We start from the raw sequence: 14,361 nt of genomic DNA, 5'->3' as shown, positions 1-14,361 counted from the left end.
GAATACCAGAAGTCTACCTCATACCTGCCAACATCTGCTGACAGCAACGAGGAACACCTGTTCATGTTAATGAACAGCTGTGGAGGGAAGCAGTTCTAGGGGGGAGGGTACTCCCAGGAAAATTTTTGTAAAAGATACTCAAAATTATTGATTTCACGGCCGTTTGGAGAGCATTTATTTTGGGATTAATAAAACAACATAAATACAATATTTTATGAASGTCGAACACTGAAAACCAGACTTGAACTTAAATTTCATCTGGGATAATAACTGAAACTTTCATTATCCTTGTTTTGATTTCTATTTACGCACATACAAACTCAGTGTTTCTCTTTGGGATTAACTAATTAAAAAAATCTGAATAGTAGCAGCTAGCTTYAGCACTTCCTGTGCAGCCTCCATTCTATTTCTGATCCAGGTAGTGTGAAATAGATGGCATTTTAACAATAAAACACTATGAAACTGTAAAGATTTGTGATGTTTTAAGACATTTTACAATAATCGGATTGCCAATAATGCTGCACTGAAAGTGCTAACGCTAGCTGCAGCTATTTATTTATTTATTTATTTGCATATGATCACAAAATTCTGTATAAATAACTACCTATTTAGTATTTTCAAAAATTGTGTTTGCATTCACTGCTAAGAAATGTTTGAGATAAAAGTGCCCCCATAGAAAATTTGTCAGCACTTTGATGGCCCAGATGTGGTTTGCCAGAGGTGGTCCATGCTTGAGCCAGCACCACATAAACCAAACCACAACTGGGCCATTTTAAAAACTGCCASTGTTGCCAGACCTGGCCCACGTCTGTCTGTTCTGCACATTGAAGAGCACTTTGTCTTTGGCTGCTCTTGGATTAGCTGTTAGCTCATCAGTCCTGTCGAACATAAACACAATAATAACTTTATTTTATTTTATTTTATTTTATTTTTGCAGAACTACTCTTTAAAGTAGGCAGACTATTCTTTAAATATGCTAAAGCCAGACTGGATCTTTGTTATTTTTAGACACCAGGGTGAGAACAAAACCAGTGCAGACAGTCAGAGCAGTTGATAAAACTCAGCTAATCAAATCTAAGAAAAAACTCACGTTTTTCTCATTATTCATTAAAATAAATATAAAATGTTTGTTAAATGCTCTAATTTGTCTTTAAAATTTGTCTTTTTTGCAGGCGTGCAATGATGTAAAAGGATTTTGTGAATTCCAGTCTAATTTCATTTTTCATTATCAGACGAAAACAAAAACATTTTTAAAAAGTGATAATTGGTGAGAAAATGCCTCGTTAGACACATTGAAGGTGATGCTCACTCATTCATATGGAAAATGGCGCACGCACACACACACACAGAACACCGATTGTTCTTCTTTGTTGTTTTTTTTATTTCTAAGATGAACAAATAAGGATTTCTGCATTCTTGGAATAACAGCAATCCCCTCAAACATCATCAATCAGTTAACATTGTTTGTAAAAACAAACCAAAACTGGAGTTGTGTGTAATCACACTGTGAAGAACAACAGAAATCAGAGCAAAGATATAARTTTACAACTCTGGACCAGACAGAGGATGTTCTTTTTTTATTTAATTATTTTTTATTTTTTTGCTCCTGTCGTATTAAAAAAAGTGACCTACTTTTAAGAACAACTGCAATTCTCCAAGTGAAATCCTCTCAAAGGAAACATTATGGAAGATTAGAGGCAACAAAGCACAGCATTGTAAATAATTTGCTGTCACATTTTGAGAAAAAAAAATCAGCAGCTACTTTTCTGACAAAAATCAAATCTCTCATCATACTGCTTTCAGCCTGAGTGGGCAATCAGAAAAAAAGGCGTCTCACATGGACTCAAACTCATCAATGCGTTGCTTGGTGTTGCCCTGCCGGATCAGACGCAGGGTCTTGTATTTATCACGACCTGCCCTCACGTTCTCAGCGTGGATCAGGTCATTGGGGGTCTTCTTGCTCTCATCCACGGCTCTGGCCAGCTCGGCGCTCAGGAACTGTGAAAAAAAAAAGGAACAAAACAAGGAAAAAAGGATTCATTTTTGCTTGAGACTGGGAGAAACTATTCAGAAGCTTCTCGCCCGTATTTTCTCATCTCTGTCTGAAAACACTTTATTGTCAATAGCTGTTAGGACCCATTTTGTGTTTTTGAGTCAAATAAACAACACGATATCTTGTTCCGGTTGAGACGCAGAGGCCACGGATGAGATCCGCACCTYGGATGAAACAGAAAACAACGATAATGTACTGGTGCGGTGATGTTTAATTAGGTAAAGTGCACTTAGTTCTGGCAAAGCCCAATTTGTGAAAGTAATTGCTCTGACATCTTTACATGAGAATAAAAAAAAACAACCTTTGGCGAAAACAAACAGCAGAGAAAAGCTTTTACAAAACACACTAGATTAGTTTTCAGACTAAAAAACYGGTTAACCTGAGAGAAGAACCTGTTGAGTCAAATTGAAGCACATTACCTGCATCATTTTAGACCTCACTGACATTCATCATATGTATAAAAATGTGGCAATTTCCTCTCAACGTGAGGTACTGTAATACTTTTAAAACTAATATAAGAAAATTACCTTTTCATTTTTTTTGCAGGTTTAGCATGTATGAAAGCAATTTTAACATGAGTCATAAAAACCATTACATTAAAGGGAACTGAAGCGAGTTGTAACAGACGTTATTTGATCTTTTTTTTCCAACTATAAAAAGGACACTGGAAAAATACTGCAGGCTGTTTAGCTTTTATAAATTTAAAAATATTGTCGCAAGAAAAACTTTGAGGATCTCCTTAATTTACTCTCCATGTCCACAAGTGAGGAGGCAGAACCTGAAGATAAGTTTATTACCATGGTAGAGGTCACCAAGGTAGTCAAAAAGCTTCTGTGCCGGGGTGGATGAGGTTTGCCCCGAGGTGCCGGGGCTGTTATTGATTGAGGACTGGGACAATGCCTGTKGAGTGGCAGACGGGGTGGTGGTTCCCATTTTTAATAAAGGGGGGACCTAAGAGTGTCTTCCATCTATTGTGGGATCACATCTTTCACCATCCAGGGGAAAGTAAACTGCAGGGTGCTGGAAGGTAGGCACTGATCGATCGTCAAACTTAAGATTCAGGATTAGCAGTGTAGCTTCCATCCTGGTCATGGAACAGTGGACCAGATCTTTACCCTTGCAGAGCTACYAAGGGGGTTGTGGGAGTTTGCCTCTCCAGTCAATATGTGTTTTGTGGACCTGGAGAAAGCTTGGAGGGTCCGGGTTGCTTTTAGCTACCCAGTCCCTGTAGAACCAAAGCAGGAGCTGTGTCCACATTCTTGGCGCAAAGTCGAGCTCATCCTCAGTGCGAGTTGAACTCCGCCAGGGCTGTCTCTTGTCTCCGATCCTGTTTGTAGTGTTTACGGACAGGATCAGCCAGGAGGGTGTCTGGTTTGGGAACCACAGGGTCTCGTCTCTGCTGTATGCAGATGATGTAAAACGTTCTCACTCCCGACTAGTCAACATATTGGTGCTTGGTCAGGGACCGTCTCGTCCAGTTTTGACGCGTCAGGTACCCCCCGTGCATCAGTCCTTGCTGCCCACCGCTTTTCCGGGTGCAATGCTTAGGGGTCTTTGGGTTGGGGGTCTGAGGTTAATATGAGGGATCAGGTTAATGCTTAATTTGAGATACTGGGGTCAGGGATAGGATGTATATGCCTAATAGTATAGGTTAAATTTAGGGTCTGGGATGGTTAGTTCTCGGCATTCTCWMTATTTTCAAAAATAGTYAATATGAGGGATCAGGGTTAATTTTAGGTACTGGGGTCAGGGATAGGCTGTATAGGGCTAATAGAAGTCAAATTTAGGGTCTTGGATGGTTAGTTTCGCGCATTTCCTACTCTTAAAAAAAYATGACAAYGTCGTCCTCCTCCGCCTCATCTCGTAAAAAACTGATGCGCGGGGGGTACCCGACGGGTCAAAACAGGACGCAGACGGCTACCTGATGAAGCGTCAATATGTTGACGAGTCAGGAGTGAGAATGCGTTGGATGATGCGGTTCTGTTGGTGTCTTCAGGCCAAGACCTTCAGTGTGCACTGGAGCAGTTCAGTCGATTGAGAAGAGGATGGGATGTGAGTTAATTCCTCCAAGTCTGAGGCTTTTTCTTAAATGAAAAAGGATGTAATGGTGGGGGTGCATATGTTAAGTTGTAAGGATTGTCCGTAATTTACATGGATTTTCCCTCATTTTGCAGGTATACAGACATTTAGAGCAATCTCACAAATTGTTTCAAGTTTTACAGATTTTCTCAAAAACTCTGTTTAAAATTTAACATGTCATGTAGGGCTTTTTAAAAACACTAAATAACATCAAATAACCATCTGCCGTTATAAATAAGTTCTCCTGTCCTCATTTCCACCTGCTTTGCCCCCGCCCCGCATTTGATTAATACGGATATTTTGCGAAACCTACGGATTTTTGAGGCTCATTAAACAAGTAAACATCCGAAGGGGGAGGAGTTTAAGTATTTGGGTGTCTTGTTCACGTGTGATGTAGGATGGAGGGGGAGATTGACAGATTGGGACCTCGTCCTCAGTGATGAGGGCGTTGCTTCGGTCAGTCGAGGTGAAGAAAGAGCAGAATCGAAAGGCAAAGCTCTTAGCTTACTGGTCCGTCTTCATTCCAACCCTCACAGGTGCTCATGGGGTCAAAGTACGAGAATCCAATTTACAAGTGGCTGAAATTAATTTCCTTCGTAGAGTGTCCAGGATCAGCTTTAGCRATGCAGTGAGGAATTCCATCATCCAGAGGGAGCTCGGAGCAGATTGAGGGGATCAGATTAGGACACCACTGGCAGGAGGCCCCAGGAGGAAACCCAGGACTCGCTGGAGGGATTATGTATCCTCTCTGGGCTGGGAACGCCTTGGGGTCCTCGAGGACAAGGTGGAAAGTGCCAATGGGGGGAGTGATGTCAGGGTTACTCTCCTAGACCTGTTGCCTCCGTGACCTGACTACAGATGAGCGTCAGAAGATGGAGGTGACGATAGAGACCGAAAGAAATATTACAGTAAAAATTACATACTGCTTTGTAAGCCAGGCTGGGAGCAGCGGCAGTTTTGATGCATGGTTCATTTGCAGCGATGGATGCGGAGTGGAGTGAGTCTCCACCCAGCTCTGACTGCAGCTGGGGTTCCCGTGTGAGGCTTCAGTGAGCGGGACTGCTCGTCAGTGCTTTGGCAAGGGGGAGAGGCTCACCGCACTGCTCGCTGAGGAAAGTGCTGTTGCCAAATTCTCCAAACGTCTCCAATAAGACCATAAAAAACTGACAGATTTGTTGCTAGTCGCTTTTTAGGAAAAAAAGAGTCGTTAGAGGGGTCTGAAAGCTTGCTAAATTTAACAACAAAATTGCTAAGTTGGCAACACTGATCATCATCCCCTAAATGTAATTTGTCAATAACAAAACTGAGCATGCTTATGTGAAAAATGTAACAAACATAGGCAATTAAAAAAAAAAAGATAAAAAATCGACATAGAAGAGAGAAACAAACTATTACAGTCAACACGTACGTGCAGGTAGTTTGAGATTCCTTCAAAAATACTTCCTTCCATAGGATAGAGGGAAACGAATGTTGCATAACATCTAGTCATTTAGGCCCAATTTAGTTTGAGCCAAGCAAACTAAAGTGGACATTTGCTGCCAGAGCTCAAACTTGGTAATTACAATAAAGTTTTTTTATTTTACTAATGCAGCCTTGTGCTGGTTGATTATTTCACCCACCGCCATTCATCCACTGCCATATTTGTCTCACTGTTCACCAAACGAGTGCACTCTAATTTACAAAACATCTTTCTCAGAAAGCAATTTTCAGGCTTTTTAAACAAATTTGGCCGCGCTCTGAAAAGCTGCAGGCAGACGTGGGACTGTTAACCTCCCAGTGAAAAGTAAAACCCATTTTCCAGGGGCTCCTGCTTACCTTGAGGTTTTTCTGCAGCCTCTGGTTCTTCTGCGTCTCAGTTACCCTCTCCTCCTCGCTGCGGTCTTGGACCGTGCACGGGGAAGTCAGCTCGGCACTCGCCTCTGCGCTGCTCTCGTCTGTCTCGTCGTGCTCAAGAATTTGTGGGTGGACTGAGTTCTGGATTTGGACACCCATCAGTTTAGTCTTCAGCTCATCTTTGGTCCGCTCCAAATCGGCTTCGACCACCACCGCCTGCCAACGCACACAACTTGCATGAAAGTTTTGCAGTTCGGTGTTAAAGCTGTTTAACAAAAAGCTGAGCTGAGGAACTTTGTTTACGGGAAAAGTCGCTGGTTTTGGATGAACACCTGGCATTTTATTTACAGCTGTATATTCGGGTAATTTGTTCATTAGGAAATTAGAAAATTCCTGAGGGAAATTTAAAGAGGCCATCAAAATTACTGCCTGAAGTTCAAACATAATCAACTTTTTTCTCTGAAGCCCAGAAGTAATTTAGGACTAACCTTTTTTCCAAATAATTTAAAGTGACAAAATGCTGACATTTGGATTTATAAACTGTATGAGAGATGTAATAAAATCAAGAAAAATATTAAACCGCTGCCAGTGGCTCATTTGGATCATCATAGTAACTGTACATCCATGTCTCTCACTCCCTCTGACTCACTCTTAATAAAACAGGCAGACAGAAAAACAGTTTAAAAAACCTTCTTTTCTAGTTCTAAACAAAAAGAGTTTAAGCACAATGGAAGTCAATGAGAGTTTGTTTGCATAGTGATGGATCTTAGCTGGTACTGCGTTGGGTTGCGACAGTTTGGTACAAATTACAAAGTGGTGTCCAGAAAGAGGTCTTCTAAATGTCTTGAAACATTGGCAAGGGTTCTCTATTACCTTGTGTGAGGTGCAGCGCACAATGTTTGAACATGTTCAAAAATGATGATTACACAACATTTTTTTCCCACATAGTCATTGTCCACTGGAAAATGCCAGAAAAATGGACATCCAAACATATGACAACACAACACTCTAGTCCTTATAGGTTTTGGTGTCTGCAGTGGCTCAGAGGTCAGTGCTGCAGTGTTGTAATCCTGAGGCTGTGGGTTTGAACCCAGGCTGTCTCAGGAAGGGTATTCTGTATAAAAATTTGCCAAAATCTTGTTTGAATTTTCACCTTGAAAGTAAAACAACACATAACATAAGGTTTTATTAATGCTTCATATGTTTAAATTCCAACATTAATGAGTTTTAGAGCTGATATATAAACCAACACACACACATGCTCACAGCACTCCCCGACTGAAACATGTTCCCACGGTTATAAACTGTGCAAGTCTGTTGCTCATTTCACTGAAAGACAAAAATCACCTGACATCAATGTTGCCAGATATGTGGTAATTACTGTTTCAGAAAACCGTTTTTTTTTTTCTGTGTGTTTGCCAATCACAGCCCACACCTCTGTACAAACTCCACCCTCTGAGAGACTACACCCACATGGTCAAAATACAAACATTTTAAAGCTACGGTACGATTGTCATTTTCTATCTGGCAATCCTGCCTGGCATGGAAATCACAACCAGCACGGCATTCCTCGTGTAAACTTTTTGTTTGATGTTGATTTGCCACAATCAACATTGGATAAACAGAAATGTTTCCAGAGATTGTTCACATGTAAACAGAGCCTCAGTTTACATCATATATAGGGCACTACAACTGTAGTTTTTGGCAATAATTGGGCAAACCCCAGGCAAATTTTGGCCAAAATTTTACCTGGCTTTTATACAAACTGAATTCAGGGGTGTTCTAAGTTTTAAAAAAGTGTATTTTTTACACAATTTTTGTGTCTCTTGCTAGTCCAGTACGTGTTTAGTAAGGTATTACCCAAAGTCCCACAGAACAGAGACACACTGAGGGAAAGAAACCAATAATATTTTAAAGTAAAAACTGAACAAGAAGTGCAAAATATAAAAAATGGAAAGTTTAAACAGCTTAGTTTGACGTCATCACATCAGTTTAAACATTTTTTAGTAAAATCTTCAAAAATCATCACAGTTAAATTAGAAAAATGAAGGCTGTGTTTTCTTCTTCTTTGTTTTGCTAAAATCCCATCATTGTCAATGGGGACCTTTTTTGTGAATTTTATTAATGCTGTATAATAACAGATTATTATAGACTCATAGTTTTATGATTTGTTTGTTTTCTTCTCTTAAACTGTAAGTAAAATAGCAAATTTAAAATTGTGAAGAAAACAAAATATAACAAGCTAGAGTAAATGTAAGGGGTCCTTTGAACCGGAACTTTTATTCAATTAAAAACTATCTGAAATACAAATTTTCCAGATAAAGTGCAACACTGTGATGCGTCATTAAAGTGCAGAAAAAAACAATAACTCTAGTGTACCACAGTATTCCTCATTTGCACACTATTTTGAACGGCGGTTCATAATCCCTGAGGGAAATTAGCATTTACATTTAATCGAATTCTTAAGCCAACTGTGGTGCCCTGCGGGGCCACGTCGATATTATTTATTCAAAATATCCAAGCTTTTGACAAAAAAATCTGATTCTGCTCTGCACCGTTCTGGTGTCACACGTCCCTCTCTCTGCTCATGTTCGATTCATACACCGTCCCTCTCGCGGGCTCTTTAATTTTCTCTCACCCTTTTCTGCCATCGCTTCGCCTCCTCGTCCTTTTTCTTCTTGGCATCTTCCAGCTGGGAGATCTTAGAGGTAAGCTCTGCCAGCTCAGTGGCCTGCACAACCATGCACACAAATGGAATAAAGAGTTAAGAGTGCTTCTGATCTAAGGTCATTGTGCTCTGCTTGTGCGTGTGAAGTGTGTAAGGAAGAATCGGGGGTGGGTGTATGTGTGTCCACGGGTGGACGTGCACCGCGGCTGTTTTGGCTGAAAAAGGCTTAAAAAAAAGAAAAGAAAAACAAATCATTTCAAATTTTCTTCATGAGTAAAATTGTTTCTGGCTTCGAGGACTTAATTATTCTGAAAATAAGAAAAATTGTATCCAATTCACTGAAAGATTCAATGCTTTCTATTTGGAGAGGCTCCACTGTGTTTAATCTGTCCAACTGAAAATGAATAAAGTGAAATTAGCGTTTCGTGCACGAGTACCAGGTTTTCCTGGCTGCTGATCTGGGTTTCAGAATCATGTAGCAGAGCCGCTTTAGCCTCCACTGCAGCTTTGTGGTCCTTGTCCAGACGCTCTGCCTCCTCCTGAGCCGTTGTTCTTTCTTTCTCCAACTCGAGCACCCTCCGAGTCTGCTCCTCCAGCTCTGGGAAAAAAAAAAAAAAATCATTCACATGTGCACATCCCACCCCAACCCCAAAACAAGGCCTACACAATACAATTTCATAACAATCCCCAAGTCAAATCTACTTTTTGGATGTTCTTAAACAGACGGAAAAAAAAAAGGCAAAGCTGGAGTTAATAAACATTTGTATTCAGAAGGTTGTCAGACCATCTTGAGCTCTCTTTGTCTGCTCTTCAATCTGTCTCAATCTTTCCATCAGCTCCATGGTCTCCCGAGCAATCTTCTCCGTTTCCTTCTCAGCATTTTCTCGCTTTTTTTTCTCACTCTCGAGCAGAGCCCTGACAGGGAGAATTGTGCATAAACACACATCTGATAAAATAACAGAAAACTTTATTCTGACAGTTTTTCTCTCTCTTCCTCCTTAAAGCAGAGGGAACACAGTGTAAACTGTTTTTTAAAAAAAAAAAAAAAGCTTTATTTCTCCCTTCTGTACCTCTCCATTTTCCTCTTGTTCCTCTCCTCTCTGGCCTGGGCCTTCATCTGCTGCACCTCGATAGTGTCCGGTTTGCGTCGGCGCATGTACAGGTCATGGTTGCCCATGCACAACGCCAGGATGCGTTTGTTGATGCGCAGGCGAGGAACGTAGAAAACAAAGTCCTCGAGCAAACAAATCAACAAATGTGATCAACCATAATGACATGGAAACAGATCTTTTAATTAATTTATTCTTTCATAAAAAGAGGGCTCCGAAAAAAAAACTTAAAAGACAGTTTTGCTTTTGAAGATAGTTTTTGTTTTTTTTATTTCCCCCCACAGGCTCTTGGATGATCCCTGAAATCTGGGCATGGAGTCAAAAGACGGGTGGAGGGGCTGAACTCGTGTCTGTAAATTAGATCAAGTAGCAGCTGCTGTTGAAACTTTAGTTGCTGTAATTAATGGTTGTACAAATTGATCTTTTCAGCAGCGACAAATGGGTTTCTGTCACACCTCCTGCTTACAGTGAGAGARAAAAAAAACTCATGTATTTGCATCTCTTTGAAGACCTTAACAGAACTTTAAATGGTTGTTGTGAAAGGGTTTTTTCATGTTTTAAAACTGCTCATTCAAAATGACTGAATCCCGATAGGGAAAGAACTAATTCTAAGAGTATAAAACTGTGTTGATGTGGGCATTTTGCACTCTAGGTGGATTTCTGGAAAAAAAAATCAGGAGTCCCAGGAGTGAGAGACAAGCTTGGTAAAAGTGGACTAAAGGCCCAAGTTTTTATGTTTTAGAAAGTACAAAGTATAGTGAAGTACAAATACTTTGTTACCTTACTTAAGTTGAAATTTTGGTTATCTATACTTAATTATTTTTCTTACATTTTCAAGCAATTGTCTGTACTTTCTACACCCTACGTTCAAGAATAGCCTCATTACTCTTATTTCTGTTTGGATTGTTTTGATACCTATGATGTTGTATTAGCCAAACTAAATTTTTAAATTMTTTTAATAAGTCATAGCATTGCGGCAATAAAATCATAGTTTTATGAGAAAAAACTACAAGAAAAAAGTTGTTTTAATGAGAAAAAACTTTGTTAATGTTATCAAGATCTGACGTGACCAGCTCGGCTAAAAAGCCAAACATCAAAGTTAATGTATTGATAATTTGGGCCTTTTACAAAATTCGACTGAAGTGTTTTTTTCCCTCAATAAAACTACTTTTTTCTCATAATTTTACAACTTCCTATTGATAATATTGTGTCTATTCTGCTACTGTTATCACTGTAGTCTCATATTATGACACTACAACTTTTTCTCATTCAAAATATGACTTTACTCTCTTGACTTTTTTTCTCATAAGATGTTTTCCTATGACTTTATTCTCTGTGTTTTTCTCAATCTTTAGACTTTTTTCTCATAATACTATGACTATTCTCATACTACTTTATTCTTATAATATTGACTTTATTCTCATGCAATGTTTTTCTCATAATATTATGAATTTATTCTCATAAAACGTTTTTCTCATGATATTATGACTTTACTCTTGAAATTCGAAACAAATTCTCTGAGTTTGGCCCTAATAWATATGCTGTTGTATATTCCAACTTGTTTTTATTTAAAAAAAAAACTATCCAGAGATAATGCGCTACCTAAATAAAGTGAAATAGATTGTGATTTTATGAGAAGTATAAATCTATCCCATTCTATTGGTTTTTACGATCCATCACATCTGCACATGACACAAACCAGGTCACACACAGGACATAGACATGTGGAGCCTGAGCGTGTCATACTGTATTTATGCAGCTGAAACATGTGGTCTATCCCAAAATTTTCAGCATTATTATTTTCATATAACATAAGTTATTGTGGCCTTTAGAAAACCTTTTTAGGAGGTCACCTCTTAATAAAAGTCAATTTGGAAATTCTGTCAGCTAACTTTTACACAGTACTTTTACTTATTTAAGTACATTTTGTATCAGAAATTTACTTTTTATTTACAGTTATTTAACCAGGCAWATCCCACTGAGATCACAGATCTCTTTTTCAAGGGAGGCCTGGGCCTGAAGGCAACCTATTGTGCATATTTACTTTAAATACTTCAATACAGTAAATGTTAAATACTCTAAGATTCAAGCAATATTCTTAGAGCAGACCTTAACTTTTACCACAGTACTTTTGTGGTAAGTATCACTTTGAAGTACTGTATACAAGATTGTGTGTAATAAGTGTAAAGTTTGTAAGAAGAAGAGTTTGTTTTTATTTTTATAGTTTTTTTAAGTTCTGCCCAGCCAATAGTTAGATTGAATGAACGGCCCTCAAGCTGAATATTTTGTGGTAATATCTAAAACCAAAATCTATTAAGCATAAAGTAAGATTGTGGAAAAACCCATTAGAGAGACCGAAATGCCTTTTTTCAGTCATGTAAATTTCATTTTAAACTTCAAATGATGTTGATAATGTTAAGTATGTCTGATCCAATAATGGCAGTGTTTTCTTGTTTTACTAAAATAAGATACTGTATATGTTTAAAAAATTGTTGATTTTTGTACATTTTGTCTACGCTGCCTGACAAGTGACACTGTATTCAGACAAACCCTATGTTTGTTTGTTTTTTTCAAAGCTGCAGKAGGAATAAATAATTGAAAATCGTATTGGAAATAGAAAACTAACAGTCATATAGTAACAAGGTTGCTTTCATTTCATTTCCACTAATTAAATTTTCCTCTATTAGGACCTGGACATGCACCATATTAAACTCTTAACAGAATCTACTGATCGTGTTTCATTTTCTTACCGGGGATTTCTTGTCAATTGGCTTAATGGCAAATTTCTTGTCATTGAAYGAGATGTTTCTGATCTCGCTCCAGGGGAAGCCAATCTTTGGAGTCATCCTGTGGAAACATTTGCATCCTTTCGATGTAAATCTGTTCATCACAGTGCACTGTGGTCATTTTCACATAGTGAAGCATACTGATAACCCCAAAGAGAAAACGAGAATAAGAGCTTAGATGGAACTTTTAGAGATCGAAGCAACTCTGCCTTCATTTAGCCGCTGTCGTCGTCATGCAAACACACTCAAAGTGGCGACATGTCCACCATTTCAGTTGAAACGATTTGCCAATCAAAACAAAGCGCCAATATACAAAGTAGAGCTCATGCAAATGTTTAGTTACATAAGAATACAAATATTTTATGAGATACTTCACTCAGAATCTTTAAATGCCAAAACCACAGTGGCTTTGGAGTCGAGAGAAAAACAGGGAACCGTTGTAAATAAAAATCAAAGGAGACAAACTGGGGGAATGTCTACACACTTTTCAGCGATCCTTTTCAAAATGACAAGTTTTGAATTTTGGGACATGTAAAGTTTTGGAAATTACTTGTCCTTTTTGTCGTAGATGTTCAGTCCCAGAGCATCCACTCCCAGCCACAGCTCTGAGCCTTTCTTGTTCTTAATGTTGAAGTAGTTGACCCCGTACATCTCCAGGTCCTGGGCGATCTTCAGATACTCCAACATTGCGTCCTCTCTGCAAGCAAAGCTCAATGAGTTGCAGGGGACAAAGTTGCTAAAAAAATAATAATGATAATGATTTGAAAAGAGCACAGGAGTGGTAGTGGTGCAGGAAGGTTTCAGTACCTTGGCATTCCCTTGTGCTCTTCATGCCACACCTGGATTCTTTCCTCCCACTGATTCTTATTCAGCTTGTGCTGCTCCAAAACCCTGGTGTTAGCAGAAAAGAGGACGGGTCGATTAGAATTCAGGCGACTAAAACTGGAATTAAGTTGAACTTTTCTTTTTCCTTTCTTTTATTTAAAAAAAAAAACTTCTATGCACGGGATGCTCTACCTCTGAGGAAGCAGCTTCTCCTTGGTGAGGTATCCCGGGACGTGATAATCTTTCTTGTAATCTCCGTGTTTGACCTGAACGGCGTAAGAGGCCAGGAGCACCGCGGTCTCGGGTGGACAGTATATGTCGTCGTTCAGGATGCTCTCCTTTACCTAAGAAGCAGTGGACGCAGACAGGAAGGCCTTTGCAAACAGAAACCGTGCACGGTGGTGGATTGATTGTTTTTTCACAGACGGAGGAGCCATGTGCTAAGGTGTTTATTTAACGCACATGTTTCTGGGTGCGTTAATTCCCTCATTAAAACGATTCTGGGAGAATTTAGCTGATGTGCGTGAGACATTATGAAAACCCCAGTAGTCATTAAGACAGCTTCTACATTTTGTTTTGATTAAGATTCCTTATTTAATCTTTCCGGTGTGGTTCAGATCACAGCATCACTTACTGTGGAACCTCAGTGTGCTCACCAAAAAGAAAAAAGTCAATTTATTCTTGAAATAATGAGACTATTGTTCCTATATAAATAATGTGGGCATTGGAACAAAGTGGGGCTCTGTAAAAATGTTAACAGTTAATATCTTACCTGCTGCAGATAGCTCTTTGAACAGCCTCAGTTTAAAGAAACAGAGTTTAATTTTGATTAGACTGACGAGCAAAGAGCTAGTCTGAGCTGATTGCTGCTGAAAATTTCCACTCCTATAAACTTTATAATAATTCATGTGATTGCTGTTTTATGTATGTTTACATAGAACAAGGCTGCACAGGGGACCACAACTACCCAAAGCCAACAACTCAAGGGCTAGACTTCTGGGTTGGGGG

At 39.1% G+C, this 14,361-nt stretch overlaps 1 protein-coding gene across 2 annotated transcripts in view; it reads right to left on the bottom strand.

The window, feature by feature from the left end:
- Nucleotides 1-1,357: 1,357 nt before the first annotated feature.
- The window catches only part of LOC106525228 (moesin), a 19,261-nt gene continuing 6,257 nt past the window's right edge, over nt 1,358-14,361 (bottom strand). For both annotated transcript variants that reach the window (XM_014019385.1, XM_014019386.1), the window contains 10 exons: nt 13,546-13,697; nt 13,336-13,419; nt 13,079-13,225; nt 12,493-12,589; nt 9,704-9,867; nt 9,418-9,548; nt 9,071-9,231; nt 8,604-8,696; nt 5,948-6,181; nt 1,358-1,998 (listed from right to left, as the gene is read on the bottom strand). In XM_014019385.1, coding sequence (XP_013874839.1) covers nt 1,834-1,998; nt 5,948-6,181; nt 8,604-8,696; nt 9,071-9,231; nt 9,418-9,548; nt 9,704-9,867; nt 12,493-12,589; nt 13,079-13,225; nt 13,336-13,419; nt 13,546-13,697 — 1,428 coding nt within the window. In that variant the 3' untranslated portion in view covers nt 1,358-1,833. The remainder of the gene's footprint in view (nt 1,999-5,947; nt 6,182-8,603; nt 8,697-9,070; nt 9,232-9,417; nt 9,549-9,703; nt 9,868-12,492; nt 12,590-13,078; nt 13,226-13,335; nt 13,420-13,545; nt 13,698-14,361) is intronic.

Source organism: Austrofundulus limnaeus, unplaced genomic scaffold, assembly GCF_001266775.1.
Source record: "Austrofundulus limnaeus strain Quisiro unplaced genomic scaffold, Austrofundulus_limnaeus-1.0 Scaffold219, whole genome shotgun sequence".
Taxonomy (NCBI): Eukaryota; Metazoa; Chordata; class Actinopteri; order Cyprinodontiformes; family Rivulidae; genus Austrofundulus; species Austrofundulus limnaeus.
Note: the sequence above shows the minus strand (reverse complement) of the source record. Positions and strands in the feature narration are given on the sequence as shown.